Source organism: Neolamprologus multifasciatus, chromosome 12 (assembly GCF_963576455.1).
Source record: "Neolamprologus multifasciatus chromosome 12, fNeoMul1.2, whole genome shotgun sequence".
In the NCBI taxonomy this organism is placed as follows: Eukaryota; Metazoa; Chordata; class Actinopteri; order Cichliformes; family Cichlidae; genus Neolamprologus; species Neolamprologus multifasciatus.
In genome coordinates, this window is record NC_140450.1 from 5,531,910 (window position 1) to 5,553,669 (window position 21,760).

Genomic DNA, 21,760 nt, shown 5'->3' on the forward strand with positions numbered 1-21,760 from the left:
CATGGCTATACAACAGACACATTTTCGCAAAAGCAAAGACTGTGATAAGGATGTGTGCAGTTTTTTGTTTGTTTGTTTTACCTTTCTGCTTAATTTTTCTGCAAATTTCAGTGACTTGAAATAAAGGACAAAGTTTTGTATAAACACACTGTAAACAGGATTAGATTGCCACCACACAAGCATAATATTTATCCAAAACAATATCTGAATTTTATTTTATTTTTTTCCAGCTCTAAGGGGTGAAGCAAAAACAAATTAGAAGTTGGCCAGAAACTTCTCAGCTCCAATATAAAAACATATTTTAACTGTTCTTAGTCTATGTTTAATGTTTTATTTTCAAGAATATTTAAAAGACATTTTAAATTGTGCTAAATTGGCGAAAAGAAACTCCGAGTTTGCGCGCTAATCTGCCATTTAGCCTTTCAAAATAAAAGCCGTGTCAGATCCAATCGACACAAACGGTGTGAATTTGAGTTGATTTTCGGGTTTAACATTTGAGTATTTGCACTCGAAAAAAATAATAAGTAAAAAATCACAAATAATTATCTTTTGGTAGTTGTCTTCTATTTTAACTCTCCCCGTGGGTGTATTATGACATGTTGCCTGCACCCTCTTCCTGTCCGCGGTCAAAACTTACGGAAACACTTCCTGAGCTGCCTGGTGTTCGCCCGTTTGTCATCCGGGGCCGCCTGTCTGTTGCTGTCCGTTGGTCGACTCGGGTACTCGGGGATGCTGCGAGATGGGAGTTGAATCGCGCAATCAACAAAGTGTCGGACGGAGTTTGAGACAATAGGAGGGAGCTTTTCGTTAGTTTCCCCATGAACCGAAAGTGAGCGCTGGATGGATTTTTGTTTCGAAGGGATTTAAAATAAAATACCCGGGGTGAAAATGAAGCTGCTGAAGCCGAGCTGGGTGAGCCACAACGGTAAGCTTGTGCAGGAATCTGTTGGATCAAGTTCGGCTTTTGTTGTCGGAGGGGGGCGACTTGATAAGGACGCATGATGATGATGATGATGGTTATGGTGCTGGTGCACACTTGTTTGACTTGTTAGTCACTTAAAAGTCACTCACATGCTAAACCTAAGCCAACATTTGGGCACTTGCATTTGGTGTTTGTGCCGTTGTCAGTGTCTCTGTGCTCAAAGTATATTTGTTTGCTAACCTTAGCTAGCTAGCTAGCTAGTTAGCCCCCCCCGGCTAGTTCTGGTGTCCTGACGTTAGCTAACTTACCTGGCAGATGACCCGTGTCGAAGTTACAGCCTAGGAGTGACTTTTTGGGGACAGATTTACTCACATCCCGTGGGATATTTTAACATTTTATTTGTGTGACGGCTTCTCAGGAAGCTTAAAAAAATAAACAAGTGTCTGATGGGATAATTTTTAAGCTGTCAGTTTGGAAAGTTAACCGCCAGGGAAATGGCCTGAATTTAGGGTGCAGCTAACGACTGTTTTTAGTAGAGCACATTTTGCCCCTAAAATAATTGACATTTTGAAGACTCCAACAAAATTGCACAACAGCATCAATATAGCATGATACCAAATGTTTTAAATGTATAATTATATTAGCAGATGGATTCCAGCTGCTGATATGTTTACAAAGAAAACTGAGGAAATAATGCTTTGTTTTTTTGTTTGTTTTTTTAATTCAGCACTCAACGGGAGTTTCTTTGTAATTTTTAGACATACATTTTTGCACTGTTGCTAAAATTAAGCACGTACTCAGGGGTGTATATAGAGTGCACGGTTAGGTATGAACCTCAGCTTTAGTCACGTAGTACACAGTACTGTATCTTTTATAAATATCACTTTAAGTAATGAGAAGTTTGTAATAAGTCACAGTTTTTTATTGTACAGTTGTAGCTTTTTTCAAATATATTTTAGCAATTGTAACCTTATTTCAAATTGTGGTTTCTTAGACAAAAAAGGCACCGACTGTTAAGTAAGGGTGTATTGTATAGACTGTACGCAGAAGGATGGATATGCCACACACTGGTTCTGTTCTGAAGCCTCACTATTAGTTCATCAAACAAGCTCAATACATTGGCTTGACCATATCTGAATTAACGAGATAATTCTCTAAAGAAAAAAAATAATCCCGAAGAGCCTCTATTGACTCGAACTTCGAGGAACAGCAGTGACCCTGCTGCTTACTTTAATGTCATTTGGATTTCACTTTGAAATATAGGAAGATACTGCCATATTTGTCTCTTGTATTTAACTGCTCATTTCATTCAACTGAGAAACAGTGTGTGCATAACTTCACAGCAAGTCACATTATTTTTTTTTTTAGCTTAAAATAAAACAATAAAAAAGTATAAATTACATAGAAACCAGCTAATGATGATGTTTTTGAAATACTGTGTAATGTTTCTCCATGGCTTAAAGGAGGAGTTAGGGAATTAGGTTATACTACCAAAGAGATTTTGGAGGATTTACCAGAAAGGTTTCCTTTCAGGAAAATCCTCGAGTGCATGTCGATTGTAAACCTGACAAGACACTGAAATACAGTCTTGGGTGTGGGCATGTTCTAACATACCTGTGGAAAATCACAGAACAGTTGAGTAACTTTTCATAAGGCAGACTAAACAAAGCCTGGTAAAAAAAAACAGCTGAGGTCAATGCCATGTCCCTGTGTTATGTTGAAATGTGTCCAACATGCAGTGTGCTTGGAAAGTTTTGATTTACATGCTTTTTTGCATTTCAGGCGGATCTGTGCACAATACTTTGCAGCAACAAAGCAAAATAAGATTTAATTATCTAATTTATAGAAGAATGAAGATCATTTGTTAAGACAGGAAAGATTCTGATAGGCTGCCACCTTAATGTCATTTTGAACGTGAGCACTGTTGAACATACTTATGGGAACCGTAGCCTCCATTAGAGCGGGGCGATATGACCAAAAATATTTATCACGATATACATTTGAAAATTTGCGATAACGATATAACTGACGATATAATTGATACTAGACAAAACACTTTACAACTCCACAACTTTATTAGTGCAAAAAAACCCCAAAACATCAATGTATTTTCACTTAAACAAGCAGCTGTTTTTTATGTGCATTAAAGTTATATAAACATTTAACAGTGCAAATGCAAATTCCTTGCTGACAGTTTAACCAAAAGGCATTTCCAGTGAAAATTGGCCGACATATCCACAGCATAACCATGTAGAATATCCACAAAACTTAAAAAGAGGTTATACACACACACACTACGGTAATATTATGTTGAAGCACAGTATGTATCACTCCACGAGGCTCCTGCCTACGATAGCCGTAATGCTCCGACAATCCATCAAGTGGTGCGGCTTCGTAGCTTAGCAAAGTCGTACTAAAACATTTGACAGATTTTCGAGCGCCATGTACCACATACAATCATTTCGAGGTCAGTAAACACAACCAGAATTCATACATAAGGCAGACGGGATTATAAGGAGCACGGTAGATTTTTCCAAAAAACACGGTAATAACGACAGCCTGCTAGCATGCTCTACCAAAAATAGTGCTTTGTTTTGTATCTGACGGACAAAAGCTAAACCAGTTCCACACCACTGAAGTTGCAGCATTTTTACAAACCAATTCTGGTTCATCTTTTTCATTCAACAATCCGCCTTCGCCCTTCTCATTCTCCGTCGCCACCATGCTTTTTCCGCCATGTGCATATGAAAACAAAGGCACTGTGCATGCACGTTTTACCCATATTCTATCGCGATATTTCATTTTCTTATCGTTGCCAAACATTATACCGGTATTACCGTGAACGGTATGATATGGCCCAGCCCTGTCCTCCATAACTTAAAATATAAGAAGTTTGCCGTGATCAGCAGTCTTCTTAGAGCTGCCTACCCAACCAAACTGAGTAGCTGAGGATGAAAGACCTTTGTCAGACCAGATATTCAAGAGCCCAGCTGTCACAATCAATTAGGATCTAGATTTCCTTTGTAGAGCTTGCAGGGTGTAAATTTGGTGCAGCTCTCTACTAATCAGGCCTCTGTGGTGAAGTGTCAATTAACCAGTAACCATAGACACCATTCGTTTTTAAAGGTAATCAGAAGCCATCTCATTAGTGCCATCGCTACAACATGGTGTGGTGCAGCATCATGCTGTGGGCATATTAGTGAGACAATTTAGGAGAGAGTGTAGCAGTGTTAAGCTTCGGATGTCAACCCAAAGCATATCGCCAAGAAAGTATTTCCAGGAAGTCGTTGTTATCAGATGTGCTTTAGCCATGTACTGAGCAAACACTCCGAATACGCTTGCCAATGGAAAATGTCAGTGCTGTCATTTAACACACTAGAAAACCTGTTTTGGCTTGTGACTGTGGGACATGTGTGTGCTGTATGGATTGGTGTAAAAATTATGAGTTTGAATCAGCAAAATGTGGTTTTGTAAACTTTCCAGATGCACTCTGGTGTCTTTCCTTTTAGTTACTCCTTTATTTCCTCCAGTTTCCTCAGTATCTCTAGGTTACCTGTGTACAATATCAGTCTGCAGTTTTTGTGTTCTTTAGATCTATTAAATTGAGATGACTGATATTAAATGTTGATTTTTGTGTTTCTCAGGTAAACCCATATTTTCAGTTGACATCCACCCTGATGGAACAAAATTTGCAACTGGTGGCCAAGGTAAAACCAACAACTGCTAAAATGAAAGTTTCTCCCTTTAGGATCATTTTTAAACAACAGCTTAGTATTCTAACTGATGGAAAGTTACAGCTGGGTTCAGGTTTACCTTCCAGCTTAAAAAAAATGCTCCCTGTTGCTCCTTGTGAAGGTGTTTCATGTTTAAAATACTTGGATTGTTTCCAGGGGAGGATTCGGGGAAGGTGATGATCTGGAACATGGCGCCGGTCCTCAGAGAGGAGGATGAGAAGAACGAGAATATTCCCAAAATGCTTTGCCAGATGGACAATCACTTAGGTAATCAAAGTCTGTATATATGGTTGGTTAATGAGTGTATTTGTTCTCTAGGTCATTTTTCCCCCTTAATTAAACTTTAGGGTTACTTATGGTCTCTAAAGATAGCTCCACACTGTGTGTATATGTAATTTTCTTTAATTAATTACTTTTTTTAACAGTTATTGAAAGCTGCACAAATAAACATCTGATGCATGTAGACTGTACTGCAATACCAACATGCACAGCTGTTATTATTTCCTTGACAGCTGCAGAACAAGTCATAGAAAAAAAGTTCTGCTTCCAAAAAACTCTGTTACATTTTCTCCTTTGCTAGAACCCCCAAACAAGGTTTTCCACCAATGTGTAATAAGCCTAAACATCGTAATAGAAAACCTACAACAACAAAAAAACCACCATCAATTTAAAGTATAAAGTAGTTGAAGTAGAATAGTCTAAAGGCTTTATATATGGCAAAAAATAACTAAGTGACAAGAAAACGTTGAGAAACAATCTCTAAAAAGAGGTCATTTAAATTGATGAAATAGAGTAAAAACTAAAAATGCTCATTAAGTAAAAATGTAAAAAAAAGGGTTACTTTCAGTTTGTTTTTTTCTTGTTAAATAGTAATAAATACATTGAGATGCAGTTACACAATTTACACAATTGTAATAATATGACACAGAAACTGCTGTAGAAAATCACTGAAAACATGCTGAAATCAAAGGTTGATTATAGCAAAAACAAATCCGATGTATAAAGCTGAATATAACACAACAAGGGGGTCAGTGAGTAAAAATGTTAGTTAAATACTATAAGATAAGTCTGAAAGAGTTCAAGATGTATTCAGAATGTGATTTGAATAAAAAAAGAACTAAGGAAATGTAACTATTTAAAAAAATGATTAGACCTTTTACACTATAAAAAAAGGAAGAAAGGAAACCTGTAACTATAAACCCATCTGACTAAAACGTTCGGGAACGTTGACCTTGGATGGATGGAGATAACAGCGGCAAGAAATTAAAATCACTTCGCCTTCCATGAACTGCCGCTGACATAAACTGCTGCTGTGTTCAGTGACCTAATAACAAGCAGCCATATTTAATAATGAGAGCATCTTGATCTGCAGGTGCTGTTATTGTCCACCCTAACAGCCTCCTCAGCACAAATCCATACAAACTGTATTTATAGCCTCAGTGAGCAGAAGTGTTTGTGTGTGTCTCTGCAGCCTGTGTGAACTGTGTGCGCTGGTCCAACAACGGGCTGTATCTGGCCTCCGGAGGAGACGACAAGCTGGTCATGGTGTGGAAGAGAGCCGCGTACGTATACACACAGTCACCCGCTCAATATGATAAACAGCATTCACTATCTGTCGAGAAACGTCTGGAAAGACGGCCAAACAAGGACGTTTCCATGGTGACTGAGCTGAAAGCAGAATGGGAAACTTTTTGTGTCAGCGTGAACGCACACTAGACTGTGTGTGTGTGATAGGCGGCAATTTTATGGCTTTCCACAGTGCATTAGATCACAACGATCTACACTTTAATAAACTTGCATCAATATTATTTATTTATCCTATTCTATTTTTTTTGTTCTAGTAACACCAGCATGCTGTTAAATGGTCAATCATATGACTCACTGTTATAAACTAGGGCTGTTTAATTAAGCCAAAAAACAAAAATCTACTATTTTTGTAATTTTAATAATTCTGCAGCACCATGATCCAAAGATTGCCAGTGGTATGCTACTGCTGGAGATGGGGCATATGCAGATTCTACAGCTGTCAGCTACTGTTGGATGATGTGCTGCTGCTGCTGGATGGTATACAGCTATAATCGGCGTATTCCACAGCTCCAGGAGAGGCATGCCACTGGCCACTTTTGGATCTTGACACACTGTTTCCTACACATATACTTTACTTGGGTGGGCCACCGAGGTCAGAACGGTCACATAAATATATTTTGGACCTAATTTTAGCTTTTATTTATTTATTTTGCTGCATGAATAAAAATAACACCAGAGTGTAACTAAGACTGCCAGAGGGGGGTTTTGAACAGACTTCGACATCCTATACTGCAGCTGGTAGCTCTTCTCTGGAAATTTGCTTCCAAGCTGGACAACCAGAATAACCAGAACTTGCAGTAGGTTGATACCTCGTTCAGTTGCTGGTATATGTTACTTACACAAAGTGCTCTTGTTGCCAAAAGCCATAAAAGATGATTATTATACAAGTATTTTTGTAACAAAGTCTATATTTATTCTTCTTTGCTACTTTAAAGTATGTCCCAGTTCTTTCTCTGTGTATGAACTGACTGGATGCATGCTATCCTTTTCCTGCTAGTTCAAGCTAACTTCCTCTCACTGATGTTTTCTGGTGAATCTCCATTGTTGATAATTATGTCAGCATTCACATTTGCTGCTTTTTAATCATGTCTGTCTGTGTGTTTCTTTTCCCTGTAGGTTCATCGGTCCCAGCACAGTGTTTGGGTCAAGCAGCAAGTTGGCCAATGTGGAGCAGTGGAGGTGTGTCACGATCCTGAGGAACCACACTGGAGGTAATAGACTCAGAAAATGCACAGAGAAGTTGCAGATGTTCACAGATATTGAACATCTGCACACATCCACCAACCTGGCTAGTAAAAGAGCCTCTGTTCATTGTGTGTGTTCTCGAGGTCTAACACCTGTGTGTTTAAATGTTTAAAAACAAAAGAATTTCCTGAAACAAGACGATGAATAAATAATAAAAACAAAAATAAAGGTGTAAAATATTTCAGATAATAGCCAGATTTTTTCCCCGTTCAACATTCAGTACATTACTTGGTAAATTTCTTTCTTTAAATCCCCTTTGACATATTAATGTCAAAAAAAGAAAAGTGTCACACCATTGTCATCATTTGTTATCATTGTGCTGTGTTTGCAGATGTGATGGACGTGGCGTGGTCTCCTCATGACGTGTGGCTGGCCTCCTGCAGTGTGGATAACACCATTGTGATCTGGAACGCTCGCAAATTTCCAGGTAAAGTTTAACCACAGCTCAGCCTCTGGAAAATAGAAAATGCCCATATTTACAAAAGTCTTTTGTTTTTAACTGAGAGGGGAAAAACACTTTCTGCACACTCTGCAACTGTCTTAATGATCTGTTCAGAGATGGTCACTACTCTGCGAGGACACACTGGCCTGGTGAAAGGCCTCACATGGGATCCAGTGGGGAAATACATCGCCTCCCAGGCTGACGACCACAGCCTGAAAGTGTGGCGGACGGTGGACTGGCAGATGGAGGCGAACATCACCAAACCTTTCAGTGAGGTACAGGAACACTCACTCTCGCTTTGATTGGAACCCATTGGATACGTTGTGTGTTTCCACTAATTGATTTAGGTTTTGATTTTATTTTGTCATCACAGTTTAAGGGATTTTTCTCTTTCTGTCTCACTCTCAGTGCGGTGGGACGACCCACGTCCTGCGTCTGTCCTGGTCTCCAGACGGTCAGTATCTTGTGTCGGCTCATGCAATGAACAACTCCGGCCCCACCGCTCAGATTGTGGAGAGAGATGGCTGGAAGACTAATATGGACTTTGTGGGCCACCGTAAAGCTGTCACCGTGGTGGTGAGGATGTGCTAGCAACATGTTCAGCCAGTAAATCTATATTTAAACAAAAGAAAAGCTACTTATTGATGCGTCTGGTTTCTGTTCCTGCAGAAATTCAACCCAAAGATTTTCAAGAAGAAGCAGAAGAACGGCAGCTCTCCGAAGCCCAGCTGTCCGTACTGCTGCTGCGCTGTCGGCAGCAAAGACCGATCGCTCTCCGTCTGGGTCAGTAAAAAGCCCACAGTTTTAAAGTTTAAAATAATGATAGTAAAACATAAAAGTTAGTACTTTCATGCCTTAGTCAAGCTGCAGTTTTCATGGCTTATTGATGTGATGACATGTACATTAATACCCAAGTGAGGGCAGTTTTTCCAGTTCAGTGGTTTCTCACCAGGAATCGTCAAACCCAGTTTTAGTAGCTGTTTTCAGAGGATATAAAAAATAAAGTCTCTCTCGCTCTCTCTGCTCCAGCTCACCTCACTGAAGCGCCCTCTTGTGGTCATCCATGATCTTTTCGATAAATCCATTATGGACATTTCCTGGTGAGTGAAGACGTTGTGGGCTGTCACATTCTGTAGTCTCTCTTATTCCAAGTCCACCGCCCTGACATCAGATATCATTTTTAATGTCTCAGCGTGTGGATGCTTTTTTACCTGCACCCTTCTCTGTTTGCATACAGGTGTTTTGTGTAGGCTTATTAAACATTACTGGTGGTGATAAATGTCTGAGTTTGATATGTATGTGTGAATCAGGACATTGACGGGTCTGGGGATGTTGGTTTGTTCGATGGATGGCACAGTCGCCTATTTGGACTTCTCCCTGGATGAACTGGGAGACCCGCTGAATGAAGAGGAGAAGGTAAGAAGCATCAAGGCATCACTGAAATTGTGACTGTATGTTTACAACTAGTCCTGTGTGCACTTAAAACCTGCGTCATATATATTCTACTACAATGGTAGATGCTCATGTTAAACCTAGCTAGAGTTTCAAATAATGAGGTCAGCTTGTGTACAAGGATATCATGTAGGTCAAGTCTCAAGCTTTGAATGCTTGGTTTCAGGTGGTGTTTTCTGCTCTCGGCTGTGTTTTATGACATATGGGGGATATCCCAAATCTGCCCCACTTACTGTTTAAACTTTGTTTGTGAGTTGCAGCCAATCAGGAGAAAGTAGGTTTAGAGAATAAGGAGCTAAGACGGCTTGTTTCAAACAGAAGATGAACTGAGGGTTAGAGACCAAGGCCCTGTATAAGATTAGTAAGGTTTATTTTAAGTGCAGACTATGCAAAGCTATTCCAGTAGACTATAACAATAAATATATGGAGCTGGAAAAAACGAGGTCCAATTTAAACATTATTTTGAAGCCTGAGTAAGTGTCCAGGAGTGTTGACCATCTGAGCAGCTTGCCTTCTGTACTGTCTTTCTTTACTTATGGGGGGTAATTTAGGAGCCCAGTAAGATAAATAAAGATTATTTGAACTGTGCCTCATACAGATCTACTCTAGTAGAGTGCAGCAATGAAAATGTAGAGCTGAAAATTTGTACTGCAGATATATTTAAAGTCAAAGTCTTCCCCTCATCTTTTTTTAATTTAGCTAATAATAAACTCTAAACCAGCTAGCAGGTACAAAGTTTTATTTAAACCACATAACAAAGTTGTCTCTTCTCATCTTGTTTTTCATTCTTAGAAGTAGAGAAAAGTAATCAGTGAATGAAAAATGCACCACATGAGGCCCAAACTCTGCTTTATGTATAATTATTCGTCGACATCTTTATATTCCAGGTTTTTATTGCTAAGCAGTTTAACAGACTTTTTTGATTTTGTTGGTGGTTCTTGCTTAAATAAGGTTTCTTCCCTCCTAGAAAACTTTTCTTTTCCTTCTTGTGACAAATAGAACAGTATCCATCAGAACATCTACGGTAAGAGTCTGGCTATAACCAGCACCGAGGCTCAGCTCTCCACCACCATCATCGAGAACCCCGAGATGCTCAAATACCAACAGGAGCGGCAGAACTCTGCCCAGGCCAACTCAGGACCAGGTGCTGCTGCACCTGAATCCTCAACACCCAAACTCAACAGTGTGATGAACGGGGAGTCTCTGGAGGACATCAGGAAGGTAGATGGAGCAGCCATCTATAATAAATGAAATTAAGGGAAAAAATGCTTACATAGTTCTGGGAGGTGCTTCCTGGAAGCATATCAGAAACCTGATAATTATATTTTCATTGGGTTTTTGGAAAACTGTTAGAGTAGAGACAATAGACATTAGAAATCAAAGTCCAACAGAGTTTAAAATATACTAATACTTGTGTATTTTATATATATTAATGTTTTAAACTTTTAATTTTCCAAAGCTGTCAAAACAACCTTTTTATATCTGTGCAGCCTAAATTTCTTGGATGCTTTATTCTCTCATCTGGCAGAATCTTTTGAAGAAGCAGGTGGAGACGAGAACAGCAGATGGCAGAAGAAGAATCACACCGCTCTGCATTGCTCAGCTGGACACGGGGTAGGAAAGCGTGAAACACACTCCGGTGAACAAGATGGCTGATCTCACAAAAATAGCTAAATAGCTGGTAGATCATGTTTGGACTCCAAAGATAGCGGCTGGACCGATTACAGGTTTCTTCTGTGCCATCAAAGCTGCAGCAACACAATAAGAGAAGAGCTTGAAGTGTCAAATCTTTGGTTTTGAATCCACGCAAGTTCAAAGACTCCTCTCAGTCTGAACCGTTGAAACAGGGGGCTATTGTTGCGTGTTTTAACAACATCGAAGCCACGTGGTGCAAACTGAAGATGATTCTGGTCCACAGAGCTAATGCAGTGTAGAAAAAGTGATGGTTAAAGTTAGTTTTTGTTGTATAAAAGTAATAATTGGCTTAACCAGATGAAGAGTAGAAGATCACAGGCCCTTTTCTCCCTGCAGGGATTTCTCTCCGGCTTTGTTCAACAGTGTTCCCATCCTGCCCTCGGGCTCATCCATGTCCAGCCAGCTCACCCCCCAGCTCAGCTCCGACTCCAGCCCAGGACAGGCCTCTTCTATGGGGCTTAAGCCCACACACGACCCCATGCTTACCTCACCTCCTCCCAACAACACCGCTAAGCCAATGGAGGACAACAATGATGGGTATGGAGATCACAGATGGGGAATTTTTGCTGTTGTTTTCCGTTTTACCCTCTCTGTGTTGTCTTTTTCATACTTTAAATTCCCAAACCTCCCACTTCCTCTTCCCAGTCGTTTACATGGCGGTTGGTTTTCTCATTCCCGCCTTCACTTGTCTTTCTCATTATCTTCTTCCTAGTGTCAAGTCCAGTCTGCTGCTCACCTCTGCCTCCAAGATTGAGCCAATGAAAGCTTTGGACTCCAGGTTTACAGAGAGGTCAAAGGCCACACCAGGCGTGACAGCCGCCATTTCGTCCACAGCTGGACTCACACCGTTAGACAGGTGAGTAACTGTGCAAGTGAAGAACATCAAACACAAAAACAGAACACAGAGACATATCTGATGTCCTGTTCTAGCAGCAGGCCGAAAGACGGCGTCACCGCCCAGAAGGAGGCAAAAACCAAAGAAGAGACCAGCAGTGACAGCGAGGATAAGATGGCTGCCATCAACAAGAACTTGACATTTGGCAAGAGGAAACCAGAGCTGCTGCTGGATGCAGGAGAGGTGTTGGAGAAGAGGAGGAAGGGCCGGCCCAGGAAAGACAAGATGGCTGCATCCATGGCCCAACCTTTCACTCAGGTAGAGGGACATGTGGATGGATCTGAAGCCTGAAAATCTGTTATTTTAAGTTCTTTGGGTGCAGCTAAAATAGATGAACCAAGTGTGCTTTTCTACTTATCTCGTCATAACAGATAACTCCTCCTGTGGAACGGGAGCCCAGCAGGGTTGTAGCTCCTCCAGCTCCTGTCGCTGTTCTCAAACTACCAACACCAAGTACACAGAAGGCCTTCAGTCTGCAGGTAACACCGTCTGTCATCTCTTTGGTTTGGACTTTAAGTGTTTAGTGTGTTTAATCCAGCTGGAAGATGTATTGTACTTTTAGAGCCACCTTAATTGACAGTTTTTCACCTCAATCACCTCATCTGTTTGCATCCCCCGTCTGATCTCTCACAAGCTGTATGGTTTGGCTTTGGGTCTTTCTTTTTATTTCTTTGCTAAGTTTGTTCTCTTGTTCTTCTCGCTAAGGTCGTCCTTGTTCTCTGCCTGCTTTTTTTTTTTGTCTTTTTCTTCTTTTTAGTGTTTTTCCACTGTGTGGCTACTCATTTTGTAGCTTTTTTTCTTAAGCCCACATCTCAGAGGTAGAAATTCTTATTTTAGTTCAAGCCTGTTTGTTTGTTTTGTTTCTATCTATTAATAAACAGCCATCAGCACTTTAGAAAGCCTTCTCTGGCTTCCTCCTTGGACACTTATCGTTTCAGTTTCTTCAGTTAGAAATTCTCCCTTTTCTGTTTGAGCAGTGTCGTCTTCTCTCCTGTCTTGAAACATCAGCTTTGGTGGATTTGTAACTGGTGAAGGCGATGCTCCATACATTATCGAGAGTGTCTGTTGTGCAGCTTATGCTTCTTCCTGCTCGTTTTTGAACATGAAAGTTGTTGTTGTTGTTTTTTTGTTTTTGTATTTATGGTCGCTTGTTTTCCTTTGTTTGTCTCTTTTGATTTCTATGTTGTTGTACTTTTTTAACATGTTCAAAATAAAGATTTAATTCAAATTCAATTCAGGTGAGCATGGAGCCCTCAATGTTCCTGGAGGTGGAGAATGAGGTGTCCATGGTTGCAGGTTCGAAGCTCAGCCAGCTGCGATGCTCCAGAGACGGACGAGACTGGAACACGCTCCTGCCCAGCTCTGTGGTCGTTGCTGCAGGCAGCAGGTAGGAGGCGCTGCTGAGTTTTCATACAGACAGAATCTCTGTTTATACTTGAATTGATTTACTTTCACTTTTTGATGTGACTTGAAAAAAACTAGTAGCTTCAGAACTTAAAAGGTCAGGGACTAAAGATAAAATAGACATTTAAGTAAAGTAATGCAGATTCATTGCCTAAATTACATGCAGAATATTTTTTATGTGTGCAGTCATCCTCTAAAATCCCAGTTGGAGGAGGGAAAGCCTTCGAGGTATCACTGAAAAGGGGAGGATATTCCCACACAGTGCTACTGATTTTAATTTAGGCCACATGGTTATTGAAATGAAAACATCAGCAGGTCTACCGAAGACAGAAAATATGAAAGAAAAGAATTAACAGCACGAAATCTGGTCTTCCTAATTCTCCTCCACTCCCTCAGTGACATCCTTGCAGTCGCCTGTGAGGACAGGATGTTGTCAGTCTTCTCTTCCTGTGGGCGGCGACTCCTTCCTGCCATTCAGCTAGGCACGCCTGCGTCTGCTTTACACTGCTCTGCACACTACGTCATGGTTCTGACCGCTGGAGCGACTTTGTCCGTGTGGTCAGTGTTCAGCTGCTCTGTTTGATTTGAATTGCTCGGGAGCTTTTGTTGCATTTTTTATCTTTGATCTCTGAGGTAAAACTAGTTTTCCAGAGATGCCTACACATTTAGAAAGTGCATTAATTTATGCTGGTAGTATTTAAAGAATATTTGTCTTTATTCTAAAATCTTTGCTCTTTGTAATAATTCATTTTTTGTTTCTGCAGGGATGTTCAGAAACAGAAGGCTCTGGTCAAGAACGAGTCTCTGCTGACTGTTTTGTCTGGTGAGTCATCGTTACAGCTGATATCTGCTCACATCAAAACAAGCTTCACCGATAAAACAGCAGAGAGATGTAGTGAGGTGCACTGTGTATCGAGACTAATGTGTTAATGGGTATATTTAGAGTTAAAGCTGCCTATCTAACACTAAACTGACTAACACTAATGCATAACCTGCTCCAGAGAAGTCATATTGCTGGTCAGAGTAGGGCTGCCACAAACGATTATTTTGATAGTCGACTAGTCACCGATTATTTTTGCGATTAGTCGACTAATCAGATCATCATCCATTGGACATAAAACATCCAGCTTATTGCACCAGCAGCATCTGCTCTTATATAACTATCATTAGCTTACAGCTTGAAGTGTTTAAGGTATGTGCTAACTAAAAATAAAGACAAGTTGATAGTTTATTAAATTTTAATGAAATTTGCAGATTGTTTCGGTGAAGTTTAATAAACTCCTTGCTATCTAAAATATAACAGGACACTGGAGTATATTCTCGAGCATCTCACACTTCTGATAATCAGTTGTCTGCTTGAGGTTTATTCAGCTGTGTAAAAACTATAACTTTGATCTCAGCCAAACCGATTTACTCAGGAATAAATAAAATACTGAAAAAAGCCAAACAATAACATTTTTAAGTTATCTAAGTGACTTATATATCATGTTTAACCTGAGTAGCGAAAGACGGCAGTGAGTTTGAAAACGATTTGCCGGGAGTCCGGTGTTCTCACGGCTCTAGTGAGCCTTGCTCCCGGCTAGCTATCGAGCTAGTGGGTAACAGACGTCTCCGAAAACGTGGGAGCGCTTTTGAAAATATGTGGTGTCTTGATAAACTGAGCAGATATTTGAGGTTTACACAGCTACATTCTCGCCTGAAAATATGTTAAACGTTTATTTTGTGACCCAGAAAGAATAATAAGAGTAATATTAAAAATAACTAGCTGCCGCCATTGTTGGAAACTGAGCTGGGACAGAGCTACTTCTTCTTCTTCGGGGTTTAACGGCAGCTGGCATCCTTGTACATGCAGTGCTGCCATCTTCTGTTTCAGTCCGTTATTACACTCTTAAATCCTGCTACTTATTCCTGCATCTTTTGTGATCTTCAAAGCTTCAAACGACGCGTCGACTATTAATTCAGTTGTCGACGATTTTGATAGTCGATGTAATCGTGACTAGTCGACTAATCGTGGCAGCCCTAATTCAGAGTTTTGTTTAAAATGTATACTTTCATTGATATTTATTTTAAATGTGCAGTCTGTTGAGCTGTGCCTTACTGACAAAATTTGCATGCACCCAGTTGGTTATGAGGAAAACAAATATTATGCTTGATTCTAATCTGCTGCCAATTCTGTTTTACACTGCTGGCCTTGCAGCTGGTGGAACAAAAGTAATTAAAAATGAGTTCATTCGTTGGCCATTTTACACTGAGAATATAAAATCAGAAGCGTTTCACCAAAAGCTGAAAGTATTACCCCATGACCACCATGAAGCTGTGGGGCAGAGGCAGACCCACCTGTTATCTCTCACTGTGGTTTTTAGGGTTTGTAGCGCCGGCTAACAGAGAGAACGTGTGGTTATGTCCAACTTGCTTCACTGCACTCTCCAGGCCAGATTTGATTTGATTACAGTATATAATGACTCAGGTGATCATTAATAAGTGAATCGAGCCGTGTTATTCTCCATGAAAACTACTTTGTTTGTGTCTTCAGGTGCTGACACTACAGTGTCCCAGTCTCTGCTGACTCAGCAGGGAGTTCCAGTCATTGGACTGTCCAACGGGAAGTCGTACTGCTTCAGCTCCTCTCTGGAGACATGGTGAGAAACACTGCAGAAGTACTCACTGTACTCGCAGATGAATAGTGAAGCAATGGATTTGACAGCTGTGATTGAACCATCTCTCTCAGGACTCTGATAGCAGATAGAAGTGACTCTCTGGTTCAGTGTGCTGACTTCAGGAGCTGCCTGCCTAGCCACGACACACCGGTGTCCTCTGGGCCTCTGGCTGTCATGCAGGGACGCAACCTCAAGTATGTCTTTAATTTTTAATCTGCACTTCTCATCTTCAGTGATATAAAACGTAATAAAGAAAGTCAATAAAAAAGTCTCGGTGCTCCCCGCAGTGCCGGTCGGCTGGCTTCCCGCCTCTCCTCCACCCCTCACCACCTGCAGCAGAGCATGACGCTGGCCTTCCTGGAGAATCAGCTGGCGTCTGCTTTGACTCTGCAGTCAGCACAGGAGTATCGCTACTGGCTGCTCATCTATGCCCGTTTCCTCGTCAATGAAGGTACCAAACTTTCAGCTGAAGGGAAAAACATCAGATTTGAGTATTGCAGATGTGTTCTGATAGAAAATGAGAAATGGTGGAAACTAAAACAGCCTAGGTGCTTTCAGAAAATTTGGACTCAATTGTCTGATTGAACAGGCGGCAACTGTAGAAAACTTAGCTTGCAGTGTCATATGTAGTACACAAGCCTTATATAAACAACTCTTATATTTCATATATTTTTCTGTTTTCCCTTCCAGGCTCAGAGCATCGCCTCAGAGAACTCTGCAAGGAGCTCCTGGGTCCCGTCCACAAATCAGCGGCTACATCCTGGGAGCCCACCACACTGGTACGACAACAAAAATCAGTCTCCTCCTCTTGATTTTGTCTTTTAACACGATCCAAAGTCCACTGAATATTAGCAGCTTTTATTAGTATAGTCACTACAAAATGTGACATGAAACACAGCTTTTACTAAAGTATTTGTTTCAAATAGTAAGTGAAGCCCAGAACAGCTCAGTTGTCTTTAAAGGGTTTATTTAGATGTTTGAGACAAGTCAGCCGAGGTGCAGATTGAACGTGGGCTTAATCTCAGAATAGTTGAAAGTTTGCACTTATAAACTGCACCAGGATCTGTTTCTGACAGCCTAATATTTTATCTTTGATTGTGAGAAACAATTTCAGAGGTTTGGTTGGTATTAGTGGAGTCAAACTGAAAATAGTGAAAATACTACAAAAGGGACCTACAGCACAAACACGGTAGTGAGGTGATCAGCAGACGTTCAGACAGTGGAAGCTGGAGCTGATCAGTATCTGCTGTCTCTCATTAGACTGTATTGCTTCACTGTGTCTGTGCTGTTGGTGTCTTTTGAACCTGTTTGATGGACTGCCTCATTAATATTATGTCTTGCTGTCTACTTAGGATGTCTATCTGTGTCTCTGTGTTACACCTGGACAGTTTATGCAGCTTGCGCCACCCCATTGTCAAGGTGGTGAATGATTTCGAATGTAGAATTTTGAAATTGATACCATAGGTGTGTCTGCTCGGAGGCTGAGGGGTAACACTGGCAGCCGCATGTATTTTTTTTATTTTAGTCTTTGAGATTGCTACTTTATTTTGATCATTTACTCATTTCCCAGAATCTCTGATACACATTACTGGTAAGTATGCTTGGATGATATAAACCGAAATGATCTGAACTAAAGAACACTTTGTAACGACTGCACACACGCTGTAAACAATGTCACTTCTGCAAGATGACAGCTCTGATTTCTCCCATATTTTTGCTTCTTTTTGCACACGAAGAGGAAAAGATGAGTCGCTTCGTGCTCACATATTCACTGTTTGACTTGTGTATTTTTAGGGTCTACGTAAGCGTGAGCTGCTGCGGGAGGTCTTGCCCGTCATCGGTGAAAACCTTCGATTCCAGAGACTGTTCACTGAGTACCAGGATCAGCTGGAGTTGCTGCGCAACAAATAGCACGTGCTGCTACGCAGACAGAAACTGACACAAACACACACGAACTTAAAACAGTTCGGTTTGCCTCGGCTCAGCTCTGGTAAACTTTGACTGCTTTCTTGAACTTGAAACGCTGCTCTGGCTCAGACCTGAAAAGCACGAGCTGGGTGTCTTCTGAGAACTTTAACATCAGCCGGTCCTCAGCTTTTTGAGCGCTGGGACTTTTCAGTGCTGTCGTTCACCAGACAGTTTTTTTTTTTCTGGTTTTCAGTTTCAGTTCTCCTCTCCTGTCTTTATTCCTTCTAAATGTGATCTTTTTGACCTATGCACCTCCTGCCCTCCTAATCATGAACCTAGAAAAGGTAACTCAAGGGAGATGGTGATAGAAACGGTCGTCAGGTGCAGCATCAGCAGCTGTATGGAATCATTCTCAGAGGTCTTGGAGAGAGATCAGAGGTCAAATGTAAAGAGAAATGTAAATTAGAACAGATTTATAGGAGCAATATGCTTGCACCAAAGTGATGCCAATTTAGTGAGAAATAGTCTCTCACCTGCATCTGCCAGGTGAAGGAAATGAAGGGCATCCAGACTACGGATCAGCTGGGTTTTTACAGGTTGGTATTCCCGAGTGTACCGTTATCTTTAAAATCAGCAGTTCTCATACCAAAATGCGAAAAGGGTGGAAAAATGCAAGGCCATGACTGAAATGCAGGATTGTTGTCTGTGAAATAAAATTGGAAAAATGAAAAAAGAATTTGTGCACAAACATTAAGCAGAAATTTATGTACGCACTAAACTAGGGCTATCTGTGAGTCTGCACCTTCGATTGGTGCATTCGCCATTCTTTGGTCCTCCCTCTACTGAATAAGCTTTTCCATTCTGTAATCTCTCCACAGTGTAGCTCCATTCTTAGCTGTTTAAAATAGATTTTGTTTGTAAAAGGATAATCCTTCACTTCTGCAGAGATGGGCTGGCGCATCTAGACGAAGGTGATTTTCAAAAAGTCATCGCCCTACAGAGAATGGGATCGGGTGCAACTGGGAAACAACGTCTGACACTACGACTGATCATTAGGCTAGACCAGTATCACATCTCAGAATCTCTGGCTGCACTAAAATCTTCGTAAACACAAATTCAGACAAAATAAAGTTCTTAAAAAATGAACGAAGCACCAGATGGTTTAGGGCATTGCAGGAATCCCTGGTAGATGTGCAATAGTTGTACATCGGTACAAGCTCTTGGTGCTAGACATTGTTTGTAAACTGTTAGTGCCGAGTGTTACAGGTTGAGAGAAAGAATCAGCTTATGGAATCAAAATTTCTTCATTATTTTTTTTAACTGTTTTCTCAACACAACACAAGTTTTAGGGTGTTGAGAAAATGGTTCTGTTTTCAGGCCGGCCTTAGTCATTGCACGGTGTTATACAGTGGCTGAATGAATCATAATGCACAATATTAAATTAACCCAACAGTAGGCCTTTCAGACATGGGTAACATGGCTGACTTACCAGTCTGTTACAGTAATGGCACTCTGTCATTCATAGGGCACTTTTACACTTTAACTGTTGCGTCAGACAGACTTACTGACAGCGGTGAAACAATGCAAAGTGATGTGATGTGCAAGAAATTTGTCATAGTTGCAAAAGTCTTGACGCACATTTGGTAACAAGTATTTTTGGTATTATCTCCAAATCGAACCCACAGACTGTATAAAAGATGTATGCCGTTAAACCTGCAGTCTAATATTGGCCACCAGAGGGCGATAAAGAGTTCTAGTCCTTTGGGAAAGCTGCCCTTATACTTGACCTCTGTAAAAACTTTGCTGGTGAGTTAAAGGTCTCAGTCAATCATTTCAGGTCTTCGTCAACATCAAGATTATTTTGTAAATTTAGCTTATGATTTCACAGTTGTTTGGTTTTTGCTCGTCACACCCAGTTTAAAACACCAAGATGGCAACAGCGAAAAAGCTTCTCTCGAATCTTCAAATTGTGACCACAGAAGAATGTTTTCATGTAGAAAACTGTAATAATGAAGCCACATGCTATCATACAAGTTCTGCTTTTTTTTGTTTGTTTTGTTTTCTGTCATGTGTAATCTGTCCAAACTTTGCAGTGATGAATTTTTCCTCTGTCCAGCCAAGCAACATTGCTGGCCCACTTCAGTCTAAAAGTGACCAGTGCGCGGGCTCAGAATGATGGAAATGGAAAGAGGCTAATCACAGTTAAAAAATCTCTTAACTCGCATGTCCAGCATAGCTGCAGGGTTTTATTTTTCTGAACTCCACCAAAAATGGTTCTGGATTTGTCAGATAATTATGTCTTATATTTCAAATCATGTGGACATTTCAGGAGACCAGACTCGGTGAAATGTTCTGTATATGTGGTTTTTTTCCCCACTTGGTTTGTAAATAAGCTGAACTCAGAAAGACAACCAGAGCCGGTAAAGGCTCCGATTTCTCTCGATTTCTCTTCACATTTCTCTGCTGCTGTGCAAGAATCACTGCTTTCAATTCAGGATTAAAGAGGGAAAATTGTTTTCTGATATCCATTAACTTGACATTTGACCCAAAGGTCATGAAACCCAGTGACACATTAATGAAGTTCATTTACCTTAATAGTACGTGTGTTTAGCCTTTTGTTAGTCTGCAGCAGCATTAATGCACTCCTCTGCCTGCTCTGTGTGATCACACAGGAAGCTTGTTTAGTGTTACATTTCACTTCTGAGTGTGGTAAGCAGCACAGAGGAATCCCTTTTACTTAATGCCCCCCACCCATTTTTTTTATTTTTTCTTCTTCTTTTTATCTGTACAGAACTTTCTTCCTTATTTGTTTCATTTCTTTTTGTTGTTGTTTTTTTTGGGGGGGGGTTTTCGCTGTCAGTCATTTTTAAATGTTTCTACAAGACGTTTTGTTTGATTTGTTTTCAATTTGTATAAGAAAAAGAAAAAAATAACCAGAGACAAGCTAAAGTTTTTGCTTTGGAAAAAAAAGAGGAAAGATTAAACAAATGAGGAACAGTTGTGGCTTGTTAATTTCCTGTGTGGTATTGCTTCATTTTGTGTTCGGGTGTGTTACTGGCTCTCAAGTAATGGGTCCTGATGCTGATAATTCCCAACCAGATTTCAGCTAACGTTCCCCCACAGTTCGGAATCCCATCATCAACACCACTTTTTATGATAACATTTTTTTAAACTTGTTTGAAATTCACTTGGACCTTTTTTTTTTTTTTTTTTTAACCCATTTCCTCTCCTTTATAGTAATTCTGGCCACTACTTTGTAAACACACAGCGCCTATTTATTTGTTTTATGTATTCATTATGCTACCATTATTTAAAAATAATGTTAGCTAGCAATAACTTAAATATCGTTAGCTAACAGTAGCAGCGTAGCCATTCTGTCCATCAAGTTTGCTTCTTTTGTACTGTTTCCTTTAAATTCTTGAAACTATCAATATTTTCTTCTATATCTCTGACAGTTTATCCTCTAACAGTTTAATAATTCGTTTTTCATTAGACTGGCTCAACAGGCTGTTTTGATGAACAAATAACATTAAAATTTTTACAGCCCATGGCTGCTGACCAACATATACAAATGTATATCTACTATATTTAGCTAACGCTTTTGTTTTTATGATTGGTAGCTCACTACATGAGTCAAATAGCTGTACACGGTTTATCCACCAGAGTGCGCTGAAAGTTACCGTAATCCTACTAAACTTTATAGACATATAATCCTCTACATACAAGTGAAGCATACTTTTACAAGTTTGTCGCAATTTCCTGAGCAAGCTCTGTTTGAGCTGAGAGCTGAGCAGAGGCGTCTTCCTCCTTCCTCCCGCA

At 40.4% G+C, this 21,760-nt stretch overlaps 1 protein-coding gene across 2 annotated transcripts; it reads left to right on the forward strand.

Moving 5' to 3' along the window:
- Positions 1-645: 645 nt before the first annotated feature.
- hira (histone cell cycle regulator a) lies at positions 646-21,676 on the forward strand. 2 transcript variants are annotated; one of them, XM_085178924.1, is made up of 25 exons: positions 646-925; positions 4,567-4,629; positions 4,813-4,923; positions 6,128-6,218; positions 7,360-7,454; positions 7,820-7,915; positions 8,045-8,205; positions 8,339-8,506; positions 8,600-8,713; positions 8,960-9,030; positions 9,241-9,346; positions 10,382-10,603; positions 10,911-10,996; positions 11,414-11,614; positions 11,790-11,933; positions 12,008-12,230; positions 12,344-12,451; positions 13,211-13,359; positions 13,773-13,934; positions 14,141-14,199; positions 15,910-16,015; positions 16,105-16,227; positions 16,321-16,484; positions 16,724-16,812; positions 17,828-21,676. In XM_085178924.1, exons 1-25 carry the CDS (start codon positions 889-891, stop codon positions 17,942-17,944), a joined length of 3,066 nt encoding a protein of 1,021 aa, XP_085035050.1. In that variant the 5' UTR covers positions 646-888; the 3' UTR covers positions 17,945-21,676. The 2 variants fall into 2 exon arrangements, with proteins under 2 accessions (XP_085035050.1, XP_085035052.1); XM_085178926.1 differs by having other exon boundaries at positions 12,011-12,230.
- Positions 21,677-21,760: the final 84 nt, after the last annotated feature.

What these genes read in the sequence shown, in the direction of transcription:
- hira (XM_085178924.1), top strand. Translation starts at nt 889, where the DNA reads ATGAAGCTGCTGAAGCCGAGCTGGGTGAGCCACAACG. An exon ending in CCAGATGGACAATCACTTAG is followed by an intron (nt 4,924 to 6,127) that starts GTAATCAAAGTC and finishes GTGTCTCTGCAG; the next exon opens with CCTGTGTGAACTGTGTGCGC. An exon ending in GAACGCTCGCAAATTTCCAG is followed by an intron (nt 7,916 to 8,044) that starts GTAAAGTTTAAC and finishes TGATCTGTTCAG; the next exon opens with AGATGGTCACTACTCTGCGA.